The 21,403-nt window shown below is 48.2% G+C and overlaps 1 protein-coding gene across 5 annotated transcripts in view; it reads right to left on the bottom strand.

The window, feature by feature from the left end:
* The window catches only part of Arhgef4 (Rho guanine nucleotide exchange factor 4), a 143,244-nt gene that overhangs the window by 92,080 nt on the left and 29,761 nt on the right, over window positions 1-21,403 (bottom strand). For 4 of the 5 annotated variants that reach the window (XM_039084525.2, XM_017596787.3, XM_063266889.1 and 1 more), the window contains exon 2: window positions 1,864-5,010. In XM_039084525.2, the coding sequence (XP_038940453.1) occupies window positions 1,864-5,010 (3,147 nt within the window). The remainder of the gene's footprint in view (window positions 1-1,863; window positions 5,011-21,403) is intronic. The other variant, XM_063266890.1, reaches the window with a different exon arrangement.

Genomic DNA, 21,403 nt, shown 5'->3' with positions numbered 1-21,403 from the left:
CTCGTACGTAAGGCTGTCTGCCAGAGGAAAGCATCAGACAGAAGAGGGCATCAGATCCCATTACAGATGGCTGTGAGCCACCATGTGGGAGCTGAGAATTGAACTCAGGACCTTTAGAAGAGCAGCCAGTGCTCTTAACCGCTGAGCCATCACTCCAGCTCATTACTTCGCTATAAAAAGGGGTTACTGATACACGGAACAACTTAAGCAGGTCTCAAAGGACTCATGCTGAGTAAAAAGCCAATCTCAAAATATATTTTTGAAGTTTAACCATCGACTCGGCTAGGAAGTACTTCAAACAGGGCTAGGAGGATATGAGTAGAAAGGAATTTAGCTCAAAGGCAAGAAATGTCTTGCTTATGATGGTCATTGCGTGTCCTTACACTTGATAGTCATTATATTATAGCTCCGTCCATGATATAAAACAGAAGCTGTGTAGCTACACATTGATCATCCCTCATAGGAGCAAACAGACCTAACACACACAAAACCCCAAATTAGAAAATCCTGTACCTGACCTTAGGAGGTCTTAAGACAAAGGAGCTGTAAAGACACTAATGTTTTTTTGTTTTGTTTTGTTTTGTTTTGTTTTGTTTTGTTTTTAAATGAGACAGGATTTCTGTGTAGGCATGGCTTGTCCTGGAACTTGCTCTGTAGACCAGGCTGGCCTTGAACTCACAGAGATGCACCTTTCTCTGCCTTCCTAGTCCTGGGATTAAAGACATGCGCTACCACTGCCCAAAAGACACTAATGAATGACTTCCAGCCTATGTGTGCCAGCCATGATGCCAGTGAGTTCTGTGGCTTAGATTCACTTTATTCGTATTTATGTGTGTGCACACTCAGGTCCATGCAGGCTCCACTGGAGGGCAGCAGAGGGCTTTGGAGCCCCTAGAGTTATGGGTGGTTGTGAACCTCCTGTGGTGTCCTGAGAACTGAACATTAGTCCTGTACAAGAGCAGCAAGTGCTCTTAACCTCTGAGACATCACACCAGGCCAGCCTTGCATTTAAGCGTAGGTGCCATCCTCAAATTGTCTCGCATATGTAGAACTGCAAGGCTAACTGAAACTGGACATACTTTCTGTGTGTTTTTACTGTTGAGTTTTGAGCCTTACTTGTATAGTGACAGTTCTGTCATTGGACATGCGAGTTGCAAATGGGGGTTTAAACTCCTCCTTGGGAGAGTGGTGATGCCGGGGTCATCTTGCATTTACATACATGCTTTCCACATTCTAAGAACCCCTGACCACCCTCCAGATACCCTGTCCTTCCTTGTGTGTGTGTGTGTGTGTGTGTGTGTGTGTGTGTGTGTGTGTAAGCTTTATGATGTCAAATTGTATTCTGTATTTGAGATTTGTGAAGTAAATTTCCCTATGGTGTCTTCTAGTACTTGACTATTTTTTTTTCAATTTTACCTTAAATCTGATACAAAGGTTGTTAAGGATGTAGTTCTGTTGGTAAAGTACCTGCCCAGAGTGCATGAAGCCCTGGGTTCAATGCTTGGCATCCCACAAAATTGGGCACAGTTGTTCGTGCCTGTCACCTTAACACTTGGGAGGTGTGGGCAGGAGGATCAGGAGCTCAAGGCCAGACTGACCTCTATAAGACCTTGTATCAAAACAATAAGAAATCTAGAGGGTGGGGAGACTCGAGGCACTTACAGCCATGCCTGACCACTTGAATTCAATTCACTGGACATTGTGAAATCAGAGAGCTAATTGCCATTTGCTCCGAAGCAGCCCTGACACAGAAACACTTAGTCAATTAATTAAAAATATTATAGCAACACTAACTCAAGAGAACATCCCTCCACTTGTCTTCAGAGAAAACGAGAGAGTTGTTGCGACCAACACCTCACTTACCTCATTCCCAGGAAGGTCCCTAAGGAAGGGCACTGTGCCCAGGCCATGGTGACACTGACACGTGCTCCTGTCTTCCTTCTGGTCATTCTGGTTTAGTGTTTGCAGAGAGAGTAAGAGGCTCGCCCTGGCCTTGGACGCCTTAGGCCGTTCGGGGACTTCTGAACATCTGTTGGCGTCCCTGTCACTTCTGAGAGAGACCATGGAAACTGCACTAGTCCTGCCTGCAAGGCAGAGATCCACCCTCTGTGCCCCAGCCATGGGACTCCTGGGCTTGGGGCTTGTGGGTCTGCAGGGCATGCCTTGACTCTCATAGCTCAAATGGCAGGCAGAGCTGCAGGGGAGTGTATAACTGATGTCAATCTGCGCTGCTCCAGGGCTGGTGGCAGAGGTCAGCCAGGAGGGCTTTGGGAAGACCCCAGAAGAGAGGTGTGTACTGCTTTCCGGGGTAGCAGTGTGTTTTATGGTCGGTTCGCTTTTCCTCCGGTGTTCCGGAGAAACCAGACGACTGGAGGACAGAGTTGCAGGAGAGTTTAGGGGTGTCCAGGACTCCCCAAAGACATGGTTGTCAATGCCAACTGTCCACTCTTCACAGTGGCCTCTGGTGGCTGGTGGGGAAGAGCAGAGGAGTTGAGGAAAATCTGGTCCTGGAACCCCACTCACTAAAGAGGGTCGTTTGGAGCCTTCCACGTTTTTGTTTCTCAGAAACGCACGCCAGGAGCCCTGGGTTCGCCTGTGCTTCTCTTTTTCGCCTTTGACAGAGCCCGGGCTCGTTTTCTCTATAACTTTGGCCTCAAAAAAGTTGGTAAAGGTCTTATGGGCTAAGGCCAGCCTTGCCCTGATCCTGCTTTCTGTTGTTTTCAATCTCTTGACGGTGCAGCTGTCTGGAGAGGGTCCTTCACTGCTGAGGTCCCCAGGTGTCCCTACTCCTGAAAGGGGGACCTCTACCTCACCAGCCTGTGCACGGGAGATTTCTGCATGCTCCGTGTCCTCTGTGCCACGCCCTCCTTGTTTGCGTTCCGAGCTGGGCAACTCCTGGTTTTGCTCGGTGTGGACACACTCACACCCTCCGCTCAATCTTTTCCCAAGCAGCGCGTCCTCCAGTGAGTCGTCTGAGCTCACTGTATCGTCTGAAGCAGTCCTAGAGACCGGCACTCTCACTCCCTCTATGCCTCGGGCCAGCAGCTGAGGAGCCCCACCACCGGGCTCTGCCCCTGGACATCCGGGCAGTTCACACTCATTGCCACACAGTGGCATTTCTGAGGCTCTGGGAAACCCATAAGCCGTGGAGCCTGTCCCCTTCTCCTCTGGAAAGCCACCACACTGTGATTCTAGAAGACAGTGAGCCTTCCTTGTCGAGGTCTGCCTACCTTCCTGCCTTACTGCTATCATAATGAATTTGCAGCTGTGCCTAGAGGCCCCGTGGGCTTTCCGAGTCTGTGGCTGGCCCGAAGTGAAAGGGTCCAGGTCATCCCCAGGCCCCTGTGCGCACTCACTTCCAGGGTTGCAGTAAGTTACTTCCACTGTTGGGAAATCCAAACGACTTTGCAAGGCATTCCCCCTGCCTTGGACGTCTAGAACCACTCCCTCTTCTGCTGCTTCTGAAGAGTCAATTACCCTTGCTTTCAGGGCTGTCTCTGGGGCACAGGCTCTCTCCGTCTCTTCCCAGGAACCCACGAGCCTTTTGTTGCATACAGGCACCTGGCCAGTGCAGCAGCCTTGTGGGAAGGAGGAGGCCCTATCGGGCGGCTTTCTCTCCTCCTTGAGGGCACCCTTTGATGGGGAGCTCTCTGTCTGGCTTCCTGCTTTGGCGGAGATGTTTAGCGCGCACTTTTGTTTACCGATAACATCGTCAGGGTGGACACCTTTGGGTACCTCAAGTCTGCCTTCTGGGCTATGCCCTGGCTTGCATTTAGCCAGCCTGGGCACTTCCTCTTGGCTGTCAAGCTTCAGCAATTCTGAAGTAAGGTGGGAGGGGTCTGGGTACGACCTAGAAGCCTGTTCTACCTGGTTTTCCAGTGGAAGACCTACACAGGGTGTGTCTGGAGATGTCCTCTTAAAGCTACAATCACTCAGCCTGCGCTCACCCTGCAAGGGAGGGGCCCTGCTTTGAGACGTAGGCAGTGAATAAGACGGCTGGGTGGGCCCAGGGGGAAAGGCAGTATGAATGCTTGGGTGATCAGGTTCTATTTCCGTCCCTTCCCACAGGTAACGCCGATTTGTGCCTTTCTGTTTCACAGGCTCTTTAGGATGACCTAAAGGAAGTGATGCTACAGAATGAGCCTTGACTAGGGTCTTTACCTGCGGGCAGAGGTACCTTTGAGGTGTCTTGGCATCGGCACCAAGATTTTCTGGGGCGCTATGATGACACTTGGTGTCTAAGAGACAAGGCGTGCCCATTCCTGGTTGGCAGGCTATGTCTAGGGAGGAATGAACCCAGACTAAGCCCGAGTCCACTGTGGGCCTTGGAGCGGGTGCTTTCTTTGTCCTGATCCCCAGTGGGAAGTCATTGTCCTGTGGGCCTACAGGAGGTCTCTTCGCTGCCTCAGTCCTGCTGTGGATCTGTGGCCAGCTCTGACCTAGTTCACAGTGTTGTCGAAAGCAGGGCCAGACCACAGGGGCATCCGGAGAGTCCCCAGACCTGGTCTTTTGCAGGTGGGGACTGCTGTTGCTCCTGGCATGCTGTGAGAAGCACACTGTTGCTAACACAGACTCCTGGACCAAGCTAGTCACACAGCTGCAGGGGGATGCTCCCTTCTGTTTCCCAGCGGCGGCAGCTGTCAGTGTGTGCACTGTACTTTGTTGAGGACCTTCCTTTAAGTCTGAGAGTAGATCCAGCTCTTCCTCTGTAAGTGTAACTGTTGAGTCCTCAGGGCATCCCCAGTCTGCTTCTCCTTCGGCAGGGGGGCCACATGGAGAGAGGCCAACTCCACCAGTGAGGTCACCTGGGAGGGACTCTGCATCAGAGGCGCTTTCAAAGGGATCTGTTTTTGTGTCCGATAGACTTTCGCTCTTCTGTGACAGTGTCTCCAAGTCCTCAGGGTTTGTTTCTTGCCGCCATTCCTGTCCCTCCAGGTCTTCAGAGTGTGGGTGGAGCTGGTTGACCTCACTCTCACGCTCACCTGGAGGGGGTACACCTGGCTCTGGCGTCTAGAAGAACAAGAAGAGAAGAATCAGAGGAAAGTCCCCAGGACCTCAGCAAGCACACCTATACCATTATGCATGCCCTTATAGGAAGAACGTGTCCTTTGTCACTTCCCAGATAGCCCCGGGAAGGAAGCAAAGGATAAAGAGCATTAACACAGAAAACAAGCACAGAGGGCTGAGACCATGGCTCATTGTGCAGAGCATGCCACGCAAGTCTGACAGCCCTAGTGTGCATCTCTGGAACGGAAATAAAAGCCAGGTGCAGTAGCTCACATCTGTAATCCGGGCACCTCCTACGTACGACAAGGTGGGAGGCAGAGACAGGGGCATAGCTAGAAGCTCAGAGACTAGCTAACTAGGTGTGGGCAGCAATAAATAAGGGAGACTTGATCTCAAGGTAGAACCCAGGGTTGTCAAGAAGTCCTCTGACTTCTACATGCATACTCTGGAACATACACATACCGCACCACCACCGCCATGAACACACAAATACACAAACATGAACAATCACTGTACACACATGCACATGAACATACAAATACAAATATGACTCATACGCACATGAACACACAAATACAAACATGAACACACACCACACATACATACCCACATATATCCCTCCACACACATATGCATATACACTCATACACATGCACACACACACTCATGCATATAGACACACAAACACACACAAACCCAAACCCAAACATACAAATGCATAGACATGTATATAACACACACATACATACACATCCATGCAGACATGCACACAGCTATACGCAGACATGCACATAAAGATGAAAAAGGGAAAAGCAATGAAGCCAAACTCAAACTATGGGGAGAAAATGTCATACAAGTTAAAACAAAGTCATCAAAAGGCAGAGCAGGCCATGTGTGCAAGAGCAGTTTAAGTATACACAAGCGTGCCATGAGTCATGGCGAGAAGCATCCTTCTGTGTGAGGTATCCAGCAAGAAGAGACAGATTAATACTTGTCTGCCCTAGGTTCTGTCTGTTCTTGTGCAGCCCAGGAGTTTACCATAAATACTCTTACATTCAGAATTGTCTTGTGCTCCCATAGCTGGAGGCGGGAGAGAAAACAAAAGAAGTCCTGAGAATTACCAAGACTGCAGACACGGGATGTTAGTTATGATCAAGGCAGCTTTGAGAGCAGGGAGAAAGAGAACGGGGCAGAAACGCTGCAGAGTTTTCTTTTCTAATTTTCTGTCTGTCTGTCTGTCTGTCTGTCTGATGTGTGCACATGTGTGTTGTATGTGAGTATGTGAGTGTGTTAGTGTGACTCTCTGTAGGTGTGCTCCTGTGTATCAAATCTGGGATCCACACGTGAATGTCATTGCTTGGTTTTTTGTTTGGGACAAGAGTCTCTCGTTGGCCTATGACTTCACCACACAGGCCGAGCCAGTTGGCTTGGCCTGGGAGGTCTAGAACCACTCCATCTCTTTGCCCACCACACTTGGCTTTTGTGTGATTCTGGAGAATCAAACCCAGGCCCCCGTGTTTACAAAGGAAGCGCTTTGTCAACTAAACCATCCTCCCAGCCCTCTAGCTACAATTCTTTTTAAAGACAAAGTTTCATTTTACAGCCTTGGCTAGCTTGCAACTCACTCTGTAGATCAGGCGAGCGTCTAGTACAGAGTTCCACCGGCCTCTGTCTCCAGTGAGTGCTGAGATGAGCCATGCGCCACCATGCCCCGCTTATACAGTGTTTAATCCACTGTCTCACGCATGTTCCCATGCATCCATTTAAAGGGTACAGATCTGAGTTATGAAAAAGGTACCCATCTGCAAAAAAATCTACTTATATTTCCCCTTAAAGGTCCCTGTCCTTTCCAGCCAATGCTCTCCCCCTCCCGGTCCTTCCCAAGTTAGGGATCTGATTTCCATTAGCCTTGATTATCTGCCCTGGAGTTTGACATAGGCAGTTCTGCAATATGTCTTTTGGGAGTCTGGCTTCTTCCCTTTGGTGTGAGACCAATCCAACATGTAGCATGCAGGCTGCATATGTCCCGTGATAGCTTTGAACACAGTCTAACACGAAACTGTAGACTTACTTAAAGCATGAGGCATGCATGTGCACACGTGTGTGTATGTGCATGTGTGTGTGTGATTGTGCATGTGCATGTGTGTGGTGTGTGTCTGTATGTGCGTGCACACACACGTGTGTGGTGTGTGTGCACATGTGTGTGTTTAAGTGCAACTGGACTACATGGTTCTCAAGCATAAATGTAGATGGCACCATGTAGTGAATCTCTCATGCTATCCCTGCTGGTTAGCAGTCTTAGTGCACGCAGTAGCCTCAACTGTGAGGTTACATTGTACATAGCATTCAGCTACAAAGTGCCCACTCTCCAGGCTAAGGGCATAGCCACTTGTTCCTGAATCTAGTTGAGACTCCTCAAATTTTGTACCCTTCCCAAGCATGGTTTCCCCAGGGTGTGTGTGTGGGATGTGTGTATGTGGTGTATGTGTGTGTGGTGTGGTGTGTGTATAAGTGTGTGTGCATGCATGTGCACGTGCGTGCGTTATACATATGTGCATGATACAGCTGTAGAGTTCCGAGGACAGCCTTGGGACATCATTCTTCAGGTGTCATCTATGTTTTGCTTGAGACAAGGTCTTTCGTTGGCCTGGAACTTTGCCAGTGAGTAGTGAGTTTGGTGGTCCACCTATTTTCACTGCCCATGTCATTACTGCTGGGGTTGCAGGAGAACACTTTAGCCAGGCTTTTAACATGGGTTCTGGGGCCCTGAGGTCAGGTCCTCACTGCTCCAAGCAGGTGCTATGACAACTGAGCCATCTCCCCAGCCCCCCAGGAGTTGATGTAAGAGATTTCATAAAGTAAAATTGCTTTTAATTCTCCATAAATGGGAGAAGGAAACTAAGAAAGAACAAGACTGATGGTGTGCATTGTTCCTAACGGAGGTAGAAAACCAGGAAGCACGCGCACACACCTTTAGATGTGTGGCAGGGCAGGGAGGCGCTGCGGGTAGGAAAGGGGACATGAAGAGTGATGTTGGGGGGTTGATATGGAAATGACTTGGTGGGTAGGGTGCTTGCTGAGAAAGCTGGGGGATCAATGCCATCCCCAAGGGAGAGGCTGCAGCCAAGGCAGGCCTTCATGGCTGGTGAACCCTATCTTGCCTTCCAGGTATTAAGGGAGGAGATTTGGTTGAGTCCCAAGGAATATAAAAGCCTCTAGGGAGGAAACTATCTAAGATTACCATAATATCCATATTAAAACACCGATGTAGTCTGTGCTAGGTAGTGGAACACCTTAAAGGGAACGGACACTGAAAAACCAGGAGCATTTTAAAATCTGTTGGTTTGGGTGAAGCAATTAATCCAGTTGGCCCCCCATATGCGTTGGTAAAAATCAGCCTCAGACTGAAAGTATGTGTGCCTGTGCGTGTGTGTGTGTGTGTGTGTGTGTGTGTGTGTGTGTGTGTGTGTGTGTGTGCATGCTCATGTGTGGAGGTCAGAGGTCATCCTCAGATGCCTTTCCTTCAGCATCTGACAAAAGCTCTCTGATTGACCTTAAGATCGCTGCTAGAGCCAGTCTGGCCATTCAGTATGTGCCTGTTTTGGCCTTGCTGTTCCTGGGATTATAAATGCACTCGACCATGCCTGACTCCCTACAAGGTATTGGACTCAGATTCAGGCTGTGATGCTTAAACGGCAACACTTTATCAAGCAAGCGATCTCCCCAGATCCTGAAAACACATTTTTAAGACAATCCCTCCTGGGGCTGGGAGATGAGCATTAGGACCCAAGTGTGGGTGCCTAGGACTCACCTAAATGAGACCGAGCTTCATCAAGAGACTTTGTCTCAAGGGACAACAGGATGTCACAGAAGCAGAGTGGGTGATTGTCAGAGTCAGGCTCCAGCCCTTTCTGTCTCCCCCTCAGCTTTGCAGCTCCCCCCCCCTTCATCAACCTCCAATCTCACCACATCTCTGCTCAACTCCTCCATATACAGTTGACACTTAATCTCCTCACCTCCTCACCTCCTCATCTGCCACTTCCTCTTTTAAGAAATGCTAGTATTTCCGGGCACAGTGTGCCCTCTAAATGCAGTTTCAGCTGTATATGCAGGTATCATTCAGGTGCTTGGGGTTTAGACTCACAACCTCACACTTGAGCAGCAAGCACTCGTACGCGCTACGCCGTTCCCCCCAATCCATACAATCCAGTAGGTTTAACATGAGGTATTTTAACGAACTCAACAATTCTAACTTTTCCTCTAATTCCCACGAGGGTTTCGCATTTGACCCAAGGTTTATTAGAAAAATATTTTAATAGTCTTCTTTTTGTTGGTGGTGGTTTCCGACTTCTATTGTTACGCTACGGTCTGAGATACTGCCTGTAGGATGCATATATTCTGAAATTCGTCGGAACTGGTTCCGCCGCATGGTGCGAGGCCCGATTTCATAAGGACCATGGGTGTTTGAATGGAGTATGACTCACTACACTGCTTACTGAGCACTCCTTAGAGGAAGCCCGTTGGCAATGTTTAAATCCCCACAGACCTTATTGGTTCCCCTCTGAAGCATGCTGACTTGTCTGCTGCCTCGTTCAGCCCTGTGATTGTGCAAGTGCATACTCCAGCCTTACCTTAGTGAATCAGGGACCCGGTCAGCACTGTCAAACCCTCCTGGGACTTTACTCTCTAGTAGGAGTTTATTGTCCTAACAGTGGCTTTCCCTTTAAAGACCACATTCCCATACAGCAGTTTGCTTTCTACTTCCCCTGAGCATGGTTTTTTTGTTTTGTTTTGTTTTGTTTTTTTCAAGATCCACACAGTAGGTTTCAAAAATTCGACCCGTTCCTGCTCTCTGAACTCTGTGTTTTATGTCCTAGGAACAGGGGCTGGATGCTCAACGATGATGGGATAAAAGGCTCTGTCTCACGGGGTGCTGTTTTTTACCTCAGGTCTGGGGGCTTTGCTGCAGGGAGTGTTTGTCAGCCATCTTTGAAGAATCCCAGGTTTCTGCTCTGCTTGCTGGGGCTAATGACCTTTATATTGCCAAGTCAATGGCTTCTGGTTCTTCTTGGCATCTTCTCTCTCTTCCTCTCACTGTGTGTGTGTGTGTGTGTGTGTGTGTGTGTGTGTGTGTGTGTGTGTGTGTGAGTGCGCGAGCGCGCGCGCGCGCGTGTGTGGAGTGTGCTATATTTGGTGTGTTTATATTTGGATGCATGTGCACATGTCTCTGCACATGTGTGAGGGTGTGAATGCATCTGTAGGCGCGAAGGCCAGGCGAAGACAGAGGCATTTTCCCCTTTTATGTCTCCACTTCTGTTTCTTTCTGTTCTGTTTTGAATCCCTGGCTGTCCTGGTCACCATGAAGACCAGATTGCCTTAGGACTCAGTGAGATCCTCCTACCTCTGACTTCCCGGTGCTGGGTTAAACGCGAGTACCCAGCTACCCCCCCCCCCGCCCTCTTTTTCTGAGATAAGGTCTGTCACTAAACCTGAACTCACACCTTTGGTAACCAGTGGGACCATGAGCTGCTGCGGAGATCCCCCTGTTCTGTCTCCCCTGCACTGGGAGTGCAGACAAGGGCCTCCCCACCCAGTTTTTGAGACAGACATTAGGGATTTGAACTTAAGTCCTCTCACCTTCACTCTACAGACTGAGCCTCCTCTCCTCCACCCTCCTTCCTCTCAATATTAACTATTGATATGTTGCTGGTAATGAGGAAATCACACTGACTGTAAAATTACACCGACTGAGTGTGGGAAAAAAAAACCCACTTGTTAAGTTCCTGAAAGTTAATTAATTCTTTTTGTAATTGTTACCCTTTGTCCCCTGCCCTTGAACGCCTCCAACTGCCACCCCCGGAAGGTCTCTGCTCTCTGCCACCACAGATCAGTTTGTATTTTATAGAAATGTTGTCTTCCAGTCCCCATTCTTTTCTACACACTATCTTGAGATGCATCCCTCTTGTGACACTGCTCAGGGCTCTGTCCCCTTGACTGCCACCGAGGGTTGCACAGTGTGCAGACAGTCTTTCCGTGATTTATTCCTGCGCTCACCTGCTGATAGTATCTAGGCCGACCACGTAGGCTTGCGCTTTTCAAACAAAGCTGCACGCAACAAGGTTTGTGCACCCGTCCTCTTATGGCCATAGGTTTGCATTTCTTTTGCACACACACTGGGGGGCGTGTTGGGATGGTGTTCTGTGTTACACATATATGTTTGACCTCTTTACCTTTTTAATATTATATCTTGCTTATCTGTTTTTCGTGTTGGGGGAGGAGGGAGGCACACGTGGAGGTCAGAGGACAACTGGTGGCAGTTTTCTTTTTCCACTTTGTGGGTTCCTGGGATCAAACTCAGGCCAAAAGGCTCAGAGGCAGGCACATTTATACACCAAACCATTTAGTTGGCCCCACGTCTGATTTCTTAAGATGCTACAAGCAGCTTCCCGTTCCATTTAAAGCTATTGATTAAATAAAAATGGCATAGCCAGTTGCTGGGGGGATTAGGGGTGGGCGGGTTTTGAGTTACCTGGTTGGGGGTTTCGAGAAAGAGGAACTGCAGACAGAGAGGAGGAAGCTGCCATGAGAGGAGATGGACCAGAAAGAAGCCAGAGGAAACAGCAAGAATTTAGGGTACACCGCTGGGAAGGTACCAAGCCTAGCAATTAGAAAAGTAGATTAGCCCCCCCACCCCAGTAATTGTCAAAGCCAAATAAAATAACCATAATCTGAGTCTCATTCATTCGTAAGCCAGACAGGGATACTTTAAACCGGCTCACTTACACTGTGACCTTACCTTTCATGGCGAAGAGGCCTTTGCAGAAGTGACTAATGGACCTGGGGGGTGGGGAGGAGGAAGCTAACCTGTAATGTCTCCGTGGGTCGTTATGAGGGAAAACAGGCAGGAGCCCAGGCAGGTGCGGCAGTGAGAACAGAGGCTGGGTGTTCACGGAAGGGCCTTGAGCCAAAGAACATGGGTGGGAACATTCCTAGCAGCCGATGTTTCAACCCCAGAGCAACCAGAAAGAAGGGAACAGCCCTGCCTACACAGTCCCCAGAAAGACACTTGTTGGCCTTTCTGACCTGCAGAACTGAACAATAATGAGCTGATGTTGTCTTAAGCAACTATGTAGAAATTTGTTAGTATCACAACAGGAAATTGACAGGTAGAGCAGCCTTGTGGGGTATGTGTGTGGGGGTGGGGGTTAAGTTCTTGCTATGTAGCCCAGGCTACCCTTTAACTCTTGACCCTTCTGTCTTGGCTTTCCAAGTACCATGCCTGAGCCTTCCCCAGTGAGCTGTCTGTCTCTGCCAGGTAGTCATGGAGTTACAGGTGTGTGCAGTCGTGCCTGACTTTTTAGGTAGGTGCTGGGATTTGAACTGAAGTCCCACCCTTGCACAGCAAGTACTTTTTCCAGTGAGAGAGAGAGAGAGAGAGAGAGAGAGAGAGAGAGAGAGAGAGAGAGATTCCTGTAAAAGTAAAGACTAGCAGGGTGAAATGTACAATGTTTGTTCTGTGAAAGATAGTGTGGGGGAAGATAGGAGGACAAACTAAAGACTGGGAAGAAATTGTACAAATGTCTGTGTGATGGTGTTCTAGAGCTACAATATATAAAGAGCATCCAGAGCTTAAGAGCAAATAAATAAATAAAAACTCAGAGAGTGGGCAAAAGGTATGAATTCCCATTTTACCAAATGGTAATAAGCTCATGGAAAGACAGTCAACTTTGTTTGCCATTAGGTAAATTCGAATTAAAACCTCACTACAACACGTCTGCCAGAATGGCTGAAATTAAAAAAAAAAAAAAAAAGGCTGGTGGGAAGGAGAGGGAACAGGCTGCTCACACAGCTCTCTGTGGAAGGTGCAGCAATGACTCTGTCTTCCTTTTCTCTGCCTCTCTTCCTCCACCTCCAATGACAACAGCAGGCCTTGGGGTGCAGGCGCACACCAACACCAAGCCGGTATGGAGGAACAGGATCCTGTTTCTGAGAATCAGGAGGCAGTCAGATATGCCAACTTATATTGTTTGACTTAGGAAGAGGAGGTGATGGGAGGTTAGCTCTGTACTTAAAATGCACAGGAGGACCTGAGTTCACTCCCCAGAGCCCATGTGCCAAAGCTGGGCATGACGGTAACTACTTGTAATCCCAGTAGTGGGGAGGCAGAGCCTGGAAATCTCTGGGCTCCCTGACCAGCTTGCCTTCTTGGCAAGTTCTTGGCCAACTGTGGTCCTGTTTCAAAAAACAAGATTGGTGGCTCCTGGAGAACAGCATCCAAGGTTGACCCCTGACGTCCATCGGCACAAACATGTCTAACAGTAAACAACCAAGAGACCTAAGTCAGGCGGGAAGGGGAGGACCAAGGCCTCCCTCCACGTGTGTGTTATAGCATGTATTTGTCCTCATACACCACACGCATGCACATGCATGCACGCACGCACGCACGCACGCACACACATGTATGCATGCACGCACACACACACGCACGCGCGCAACAGTGGCCGGTAGAAAAATCCAATGCTGTTGACGAGCCGTTCATTCTGACTCATTTCTTTTGTCCATCTAGAGCTGTAGGGAGGTCACCCACCTACAGATGTGAGATGGCTCACAGCCACCCTCAGTCACCACACCCGGGAGCCATGAGTCAGTGGTCTAGGCCTAGGCATGGCCAGCATGTTAAAATGCTGATACCAGGGCATCTCCACATGTGTATTCTCCACTGTTCTCAATGGCTTCGCTCTCGAGGGATGCCTTTGCCGCCTAAAGAATCTGCACTGCAGTTGGTGGTGCAAATCCTGTCAATTCTGAAGATTTTCATCGGATATAGAACTGTTTTCTCTTTCAGCCATTGGGAAATACCCAGTTTTGTTCTTGCCTCTTCTTTCTTCTCTTAGGAGAGAAACTGCTATCACTCAACTGGTGAGGGAGCTTTGTCAGAGTAAAAAGGAGCTGAGCTGGAAGGGGTGGAGGCGATCTGAGTGTGTGTGTGGGGGGTGTGCATGTGTGTGCATGTGTGTGTATGTGTGTGTGTGTGCATGTGGGGTGTCTATGTCCGCACGTGTGTGTGTGTGTGAATGTGGGGTGTGTGTGTGCATGTGTGTGGGTGTTGGTGTGGGTATGTGGGAGTGTGTGTGGGGGTGTTTGTGTGTGAATATGTCTATGTGTGTGTGCATGTGGGGTATGTGTGTCTGTTTATGTGCATGTGCACACGTACCTGTGTGCCTGTGTGTGTGTGTGTGTGTGTGCATGTGGGGTGTGTGTGTGTGCATGTGGGGTGTGTGTGTGTGCATGTGGGGTGTGTGTGTCTGTGTGTGTGTGTGTCTGTGTGTGTGTGTGTGTGTGTATAAAATCATTTTCCTTGGATGTAAGCACTTTCCCTGTCTTTAGACAGGTGGAGGCTCAGCCCTCCTTTGGACCTTGGTGATCACAGACAAGAGTCAAGAGTGCCCACCACTCCCTTCTCCACTCCTACTTCTCAATCACTGTGTGTGAATGAAGGAAGAGAGAGGGTTAGGGCATAGTAGTGACTCACAGTGAGTGTTAAACCTCACACTGTCTCCTCCTCTCATGAACCTTTATTGTGACTGGCAGAGGGCAAGCTCAGTTTCTCTGTCCCTGCTGACACTCCCCATGCAAAGCAATCAGAGCTTCCACCCAACTGAACAGGGGTAGGACCCTGACACTCCCACAGGGGAATGCCCTAAGAGAAGTGTACAGGGGCATTGTTTGTTTCCTCAGAGTAGGTGGAGTGTCAGCGAGGCTCTTGGTCCTGCTGAGGCCATGGAAGGAGGGGGGCATGGTTGCATTTGCTATTTGGCTTTCAGCTAGGAGGCAATGGGCTTTCCTGATTCTCCGTGGACTGATTTTGTGGGTCATTTTTATAGGCTGCTTTGTGGAGTGCTTTGTGGAGTATTTTTGTGGGCTACTTCGTGGACTGTTTTGTGGGGTATGGTTAGAATTTCTCTAACATGTGGGATCCCATGAGGAAACCAAGGGATGAGTGACTTAAGACCTGAGGTCTCCAAGCAGCTGCCACCTTTTTCCCCCTCAGGGTGTTTCCTGCCTGTGTGCTGTGTTATGCCTACAGTTTGTTGCTGTAAAGGAGACAGATGTTGGAGGAACAAGAGGTGCTCCATCTTGAGTAAAATCAAAAGTTTTTAAAAATGTCTCTAAGGAATGTTTTCAAATGGAAATGTGTGCTGGCTACTAGTTAGTGAGTTTTATGTCCAGTTGACACAAGCCAGAGTCATCTGGGAAGAGGAAGCCTCAGTGGAGAAATGCCTCCCTCAGATTGGCTTGTGAGAAAGCTTGTAGTGCATTTTCTTGATTAATTATTGATGTGGGAAGGTCCATCTCACCGTAGGTGGGGCCATCCCTGGGCTGGTGGTCCTGGGTTCTATAAGAAAGCAGGCCAAGCAAGCCATGAGGAGCAAGCCAGTAAGCAGCACCCCTCCATGGCCTCTGTATCAGCGCCTGCTTCCAGGTTCCTGCCTTTAGTTTCTGCCCTGACTTCCCTCAATGAAGGACTATGATCCTTTCCCCCCAAAGTTGCTTTTGGTCATTTTATTACAGCAACAGAAGTCTAAAATAAAAATTTTATGAACTTAACATTTTTCTTACGAAGATGTTGAATATACTTTTAAAATATGCTCTTCATATCTGGCTCATAGAAAATGCTAAAGAAAATCTTTATGTATGTATGCGTACAAGAGACAAATGTTTCACTTTTTCAAGTTGAAACTTATGCATATATTACACGTTATTGTTCAAAATAGACTCAGAGACACTTGTTAGATCAATAAATAAATACTCCCACAGATCCCCAGTGCCCCAAGGATGGTAACTACAGTTTCATATGCTTCTGCAGTTCTCAACAACTGTCGTGCCAGAAGGATTCTAAAACCATTTCTGGTGCCAGATGACGTGACTTCCTCTCCTACGCGGCAAGATTTGTTGATCTGTTCCAGGCAAGAAATGGTTCTTTTCCTGCCTCAGTTCTTAACTGAATCAATTCACCAAGCAGGAAATGCATTGCTAATACGGATTATGTCCAAAAAAACAAAACAAAACTACTTTAACTATACCATATATATTCCATTTCTTTCCAGATCACCCATGAGGAGTATAAAGAAGGGACTGAGGAAATGCATCAGTTATTAAAGTGCCTGTCATGCAAGACGGTGCCTCAGCACCCAGCAGTGTATAAATCCCAGGTGTGGTGGCATACACCTGCAAACCAGTGCTGGGCAGAAAGGGCCAGGTGGATTCTGGGGCCACTTTACTAATCACCTGAAGTCAGCAGGGAGAGGAAAGGGGAAGGAGAGGGGAGGGGGGAGAGAGAGAGAGAGGGGTGGAATCTGGGAGGGAGGAGAAGTAGAGGGAGACTAAGACAGGGAGGGGAGGGGAAGGGGGAGGAGAATGTTGGTGCTCAGTTCCCTCCTTTTTCATTCTGAGATCCTGGTCTGTGGAATGGTGCGGTCCACAGTTAGGGTGGGCCTTCCCACTTTAGTTAATCTAGAAACACCTTTTCTAAAGCATCTCCTTTAATGCTTGTCTCTTTAGTCATTCTGGATCCTGTAAAATTGACACTCAAAATTGTCAGAAGCTGTCTAGGAAAGGCTATGGCAAGCAAGAGAGTTTTCTGGAGATGGCCCACCATTTTGCATAAGTGTGATGGGTGAGCTTTGAGATGCAAGGTCCTCAGAAATTTTGTCCCTCTATTGCTTCTCTCTGCTGATATGCCTTTCCTGCCACTATGACATAGCCTAATGATTCCTGGGCATCAGCCCACCTTATTGGGCTTATCTCCTGCAGAATCGATTTGAAGATGTAGTTTCATGCAGTAACGCTTTGTAGACGAATGGATGATTTCATAATTTCTGATAATGATTTTATAGAATCCCTAAATTGATACAAATAATCTCAAGCCCCCTATAGAATAAAAGCTGCAAATAGAGCTCTTTAAACCTTCACGTGTCACAGGCTAATTGCAGTAGGAAAACAGAAAACAGGCTTAGAACAAATTTATGATCAAGCAAAACGTTCCTTCTAGGTTAGGAATGAGGCCACTATCTGGTAACTAAAGGTCATAAACTGGGAATGGTGCAAGGACAGAAAACAAATGATGGACTAATCTATCTATACAAGACTTCAATAATAAGACACAAGGCAGATGACTTGTCTCTTGACAAAGCCGTGCCAACTTGTGACATAAAAACTATTGCTTTAAACTTATAATGAACTTGTAGAGCCACAAAATACATAATAAATGCTTAGTCAGGTACTAGTCTTAATGGGAAGACACATAAACTGTCTGCTGTAAACTCCTTAAGCCTTATCGCCTTAGGACATGAACTGTTGCCTTACACTTGCTGTGAACTGAAGGAACGTAAAACTGCCTTAAAAGCCATGTGATCAATTATCCTGAGAAGGCACAAAAACTAAGGACAACAGTAAAGTGGAGTGTAGTCCTTTTCTGCTTTATCCAGTGTGGGTGTATGCATGTGTGTGCCTTTCTCTCTCTCTCTCTTTCCTTCTTTCTTTCTCTCTCTTTCCTTCCTTCCTTCCTTCCTTCCTTCCTTCCTTCCTTCCTTCCTTTTCTCTCTGGCTCAGGAGGGAACTCCAAGCCTCTTCCCTGCCCAGTGAGTCAAACACAAAGAGCCTAAGTCTCTTAAGTTTCTTTTCTAATTCCCCTTCAGCAGAAATTAATTACCAGAAGCCATCAGCTTTTGGCCCCAGTACAGTAACAGACAGTTAAAGGCCAGATGTCATCAACCCCTGGGCTGCCTATCAGCACACACCTCAATACCTGAATGTCAGTCAGCACAGGACCCCAGCACAGTATTAACCAACACACACATGAATATGATTGTTACTTGGCAAAAACAGAAACAAAACAAAACAAAACACTGACTATGTAGATGTAGTTAAGGAAATGATTCGTCTGGTCTTGAGATCTAATAAACATCTTGAGTAACAGGATGGGCTGTAGCCACGGTGACCTCCGGCGTCTGGCTATCTTGCTATAGCGTACCACAGTGCTCTAGGCAAAACCCTACTCTACTCTCAAACAAACAGACCAAGTATGGAGTCTACCAGCACTGCAGTTTTGCACACAGCCATTGCCACTCGAGCCAGATAAGGTGGTCAGAGCTTTGTCATGCTTGCAAACCTCTAACTTGTGTTGCATCTGGCTGCCTTTGAGCACGTGATTAGCTTTCCCCATCCAATAAATAAGGCTTAAGCCTTATCTCAAGGACAGGTGATTAGTAACCTCAATTAGACCTCTTGTCATCTAGTACATCCTACTCCCAGGCATATTGGGAATGAGATTCCTGGGTAAAACAGCCGGCAGCCATGATACTGCCGTTGCCCGTAAGACCAACCAGGGGGTCAAAGAGAAACACTAACAGGCAGTTTTAACAGCGTGCTGGTGAGGTCTGTGTCAGTGTAGCTGGTTCTTAAAAGAATCATCCAGGAGCTGAGGAAGATATGTCTAGGTAAGCCCGTGAGGGCATTTTTCTGAGAAGATTAAATGAAGCAGTAGACTCGACAAGATCTAGAGTAACCCAGGAGATGGACCTCTGGGGCATGCCGTATAGGAGTTTCTACACTCGGTTAATTGAGGCGAGATGACCTGTCTTCGCTGTGAGCCAGGCTAGCCTGTGGGCTGGAGGCTTGCACTGAGTAAAATGGAGAAACAGGCTGAGCAGCAGAAGTCATCTCCTTCTGCCTCCCGACTGTAGATGCAATGTGACCAGCTGTCCCCTGCTGCCTGTGCTGCCCCTGCTACCCCAACTCTGCATCCACATAAACCCTTCCTTGAGTTGCGACTCTCAGGTGGCCTGTCACAACAGAAAAATATCCCACGCACGGGCGTAATACCAGATGGCCAAAGCTCTGCTGTGCACATCCTTGTTACCTTCACATCTACTGATAGAACCAGAACTGCTAATGGGCAGTTAGAACGAAGTACAGCTAGATAAGAGTAAAGGCGTGGTGCTGGGCAGTCACGGTAGTGTTTTAGGGTACCACAGTCCTTCCCAGGGAGCCCTCCTGCTCCTTAGTCCTGAGGAGGGTGTAGCTCCAGCCTAGAGTGTCTTCTTTGTCACCTTCCTGTCCTGCCCACTGCCTTAGTCCCATGGAGACCAATGGGTCCGATTTATGACCTGTAATTCGTTATCCAACCATGATACTTAACACTTTCCTCTCCGTCTTTGACCATCAGCTTAGCAGCTGGATCAGTGTTCTGCCCACACAGCCCCCGCCCCAGCCTGAAGTCATGCCCCTTCCTTTGTCTGAAGACACAGTCAGTGTCCTCTGTTAAGTGTGTGCCCAGCCCTGAGCTCAGCACTAGGAGTGTAAGGCAGATGCAGGGTCAAATCGCATCCCCACTGTCAGATTTCTGACATTCGAAGGGACACGGCCCTTCACCTCAGTCCCACAGCCGCAAGGTACCCACGTCTTAAAGTGAGGGTTTGGAACGATGTGTGTAAACACAGGGAGCACAACCCAGCACACCACCAGCAAGTCCCACCATGCTGGCTCCACCTATACCTGCCACCGCTTCTCTAACAGACTTCAGAAGACCCACCATGTTCCCGGCCTCACTAGGACATCAAGCGAAGGGTCATAATAGTGGAATCTTTAAACGAATCTTTAAACCCGTGGACCAGGGAGAAAATACCAAGAAAACAAAACCGACTGCTCTACAAATGAAACCCGCTTTCTGATTTGCAGCATTTTAAATACTGATTTCAGCACACGTGGACGAGAGCCTGTCTTCTTCTTGCATCTGTAAGCATCTTCAAGGACGTATGCTGAGAGGGCAGGGGGCCATGGGTTGGTTTCAGCTAACCACGAAGGCAGCTGAAATAAGCCTGTTGCATTTGGCAGCCTTGGGTTTATTGGCTCATTTGCTCTTCCTGCTTGCTTTATGTCCCTTCTTAACCTCTTGCCTTTAAATAGCAGTGATCCAGCGCTTTAGGGAAATTAAAAGGATGCTGTGGTGGTTTGAACGAGAATGTCCCCCATAGGCTCAAAGATTGAATGCTTGGTCACTAGGGAGTGGCACTATTTGAAAGGATTAGGAGGTGTGGCCTTGTTGGAGAAAGTGTGTCTGGAGGGTGGGCTCTGAGGTTTGATAAAAGCCCATTACAGGCCTGGAGTCTCTCTCTTGCTGCTGCCCATGGATCCAGATGTAGAGCTCTCGGCTACTTTTCCAACATCCTATCTGTCTGTACACCGCCATGCTTCCTCCCATGATGAGGATGGACTGAAAGCTACCATAATTAAGTGCTTTCTTTTACAGGAGTTGTCTTGGTCATGCTGTCTCTTCACAGCAACAGAACAGTGGCTAAGGTAAATCTAGAGTGAGAAAGGGTCCAGCCAGCTGTGTGTCTGTGTGCAGCTGGCCTGAGCCGTCCCTGTAAGCTGAGAGAAGACATGGCGAGGTAAATGAGTTAGATGACCTAGTGGGTGAAGCCGGGTGCGGTGGCACACGCCTTTCATCCCAGCTCCCAGGAGGCAGAGGCAGGGGCATCTCTGTGCTGGACGCCAGCCTGGTCTACAGAGCAAGTTCCAGTACAGTCAGTCAGGATCAGGCAGAGAAAGCTTGTCCCGAAAAACCATAATAAACAAACAAACAAGAAGTGTAAGAAGGCCTGCAAGGGTTGCACACCCAGCAAGGGTTAGATCTTCCTCCCTTTTCTTTATTTTAAAAGACACTCTGAAACTTTATTTTGTCATTAATGTCTGATGCAAGTACTTTGGAGTGGGGGAGGTGTAGTCAGCAAGCGAATGGAAATCAGACGACAGTTTTCCAGTTAGATCTCTCCTTCCAGGCATGGGGATTCTGAGGCTTAAACTCAGGTTGTCACCCTCGGTGGCAAGGGCCTTTACCTGCCGAGCAGACACAACATCCCTCCTCTTGTCTAACAATATGAAGACTGGATCAAGCCAGGCAATGGAACGCACATCTGCTTTCAGTTTAGGGACCATCATATGCAGGAGCCCACAGCTCTACCTGAGATCCTTCCGCTCAGGGACCGCAGTGCACAAGCATCTCCCTGCATGTGCGAGAATCAGAGCTTCACCTGAGACCCTTCTGCTCAGGAACTGCCGTGTGCACAAGCACCACGGCTCTCTCCTCTGTTCATAGAGGAGACCTCGCATCAGTTAGTCAGAAAGCAGTGAAAAATCTTATCCCAAATAAACCTATCGGCACAAGTCTTTGGATGTCTAGACAAGCAGTTGACAGCTCCTGAGTTAAATCCAGTCTGACACCTTTTCATGAGTAAAGTTTTACTGGACACACCAAGCCATGCGTTTTTGTACATTATAGCTGGTCAGACTACTTTTTGAAGTGCACTGTGTCCACCCATGATTTCCGTGTTGA

Source organism: Rattus norvegicus, chromosome 9 (assembly GCF_036323735.1).
Source record: "Rattus norvegicus strain BN/NHsdMcwi chromosome 9, GRCr8, whole genome shotgun sequence".
NCBI lineage: Eukaryota > Metazoa > Chordata > Mammalia > Rodentia > Muridae > Rattus > Rattus norvegicus.
Note: the sequence above shows the minus strand (reverse complement) of the source record. Positions and strands in the feature narration are given on the sequence as shown.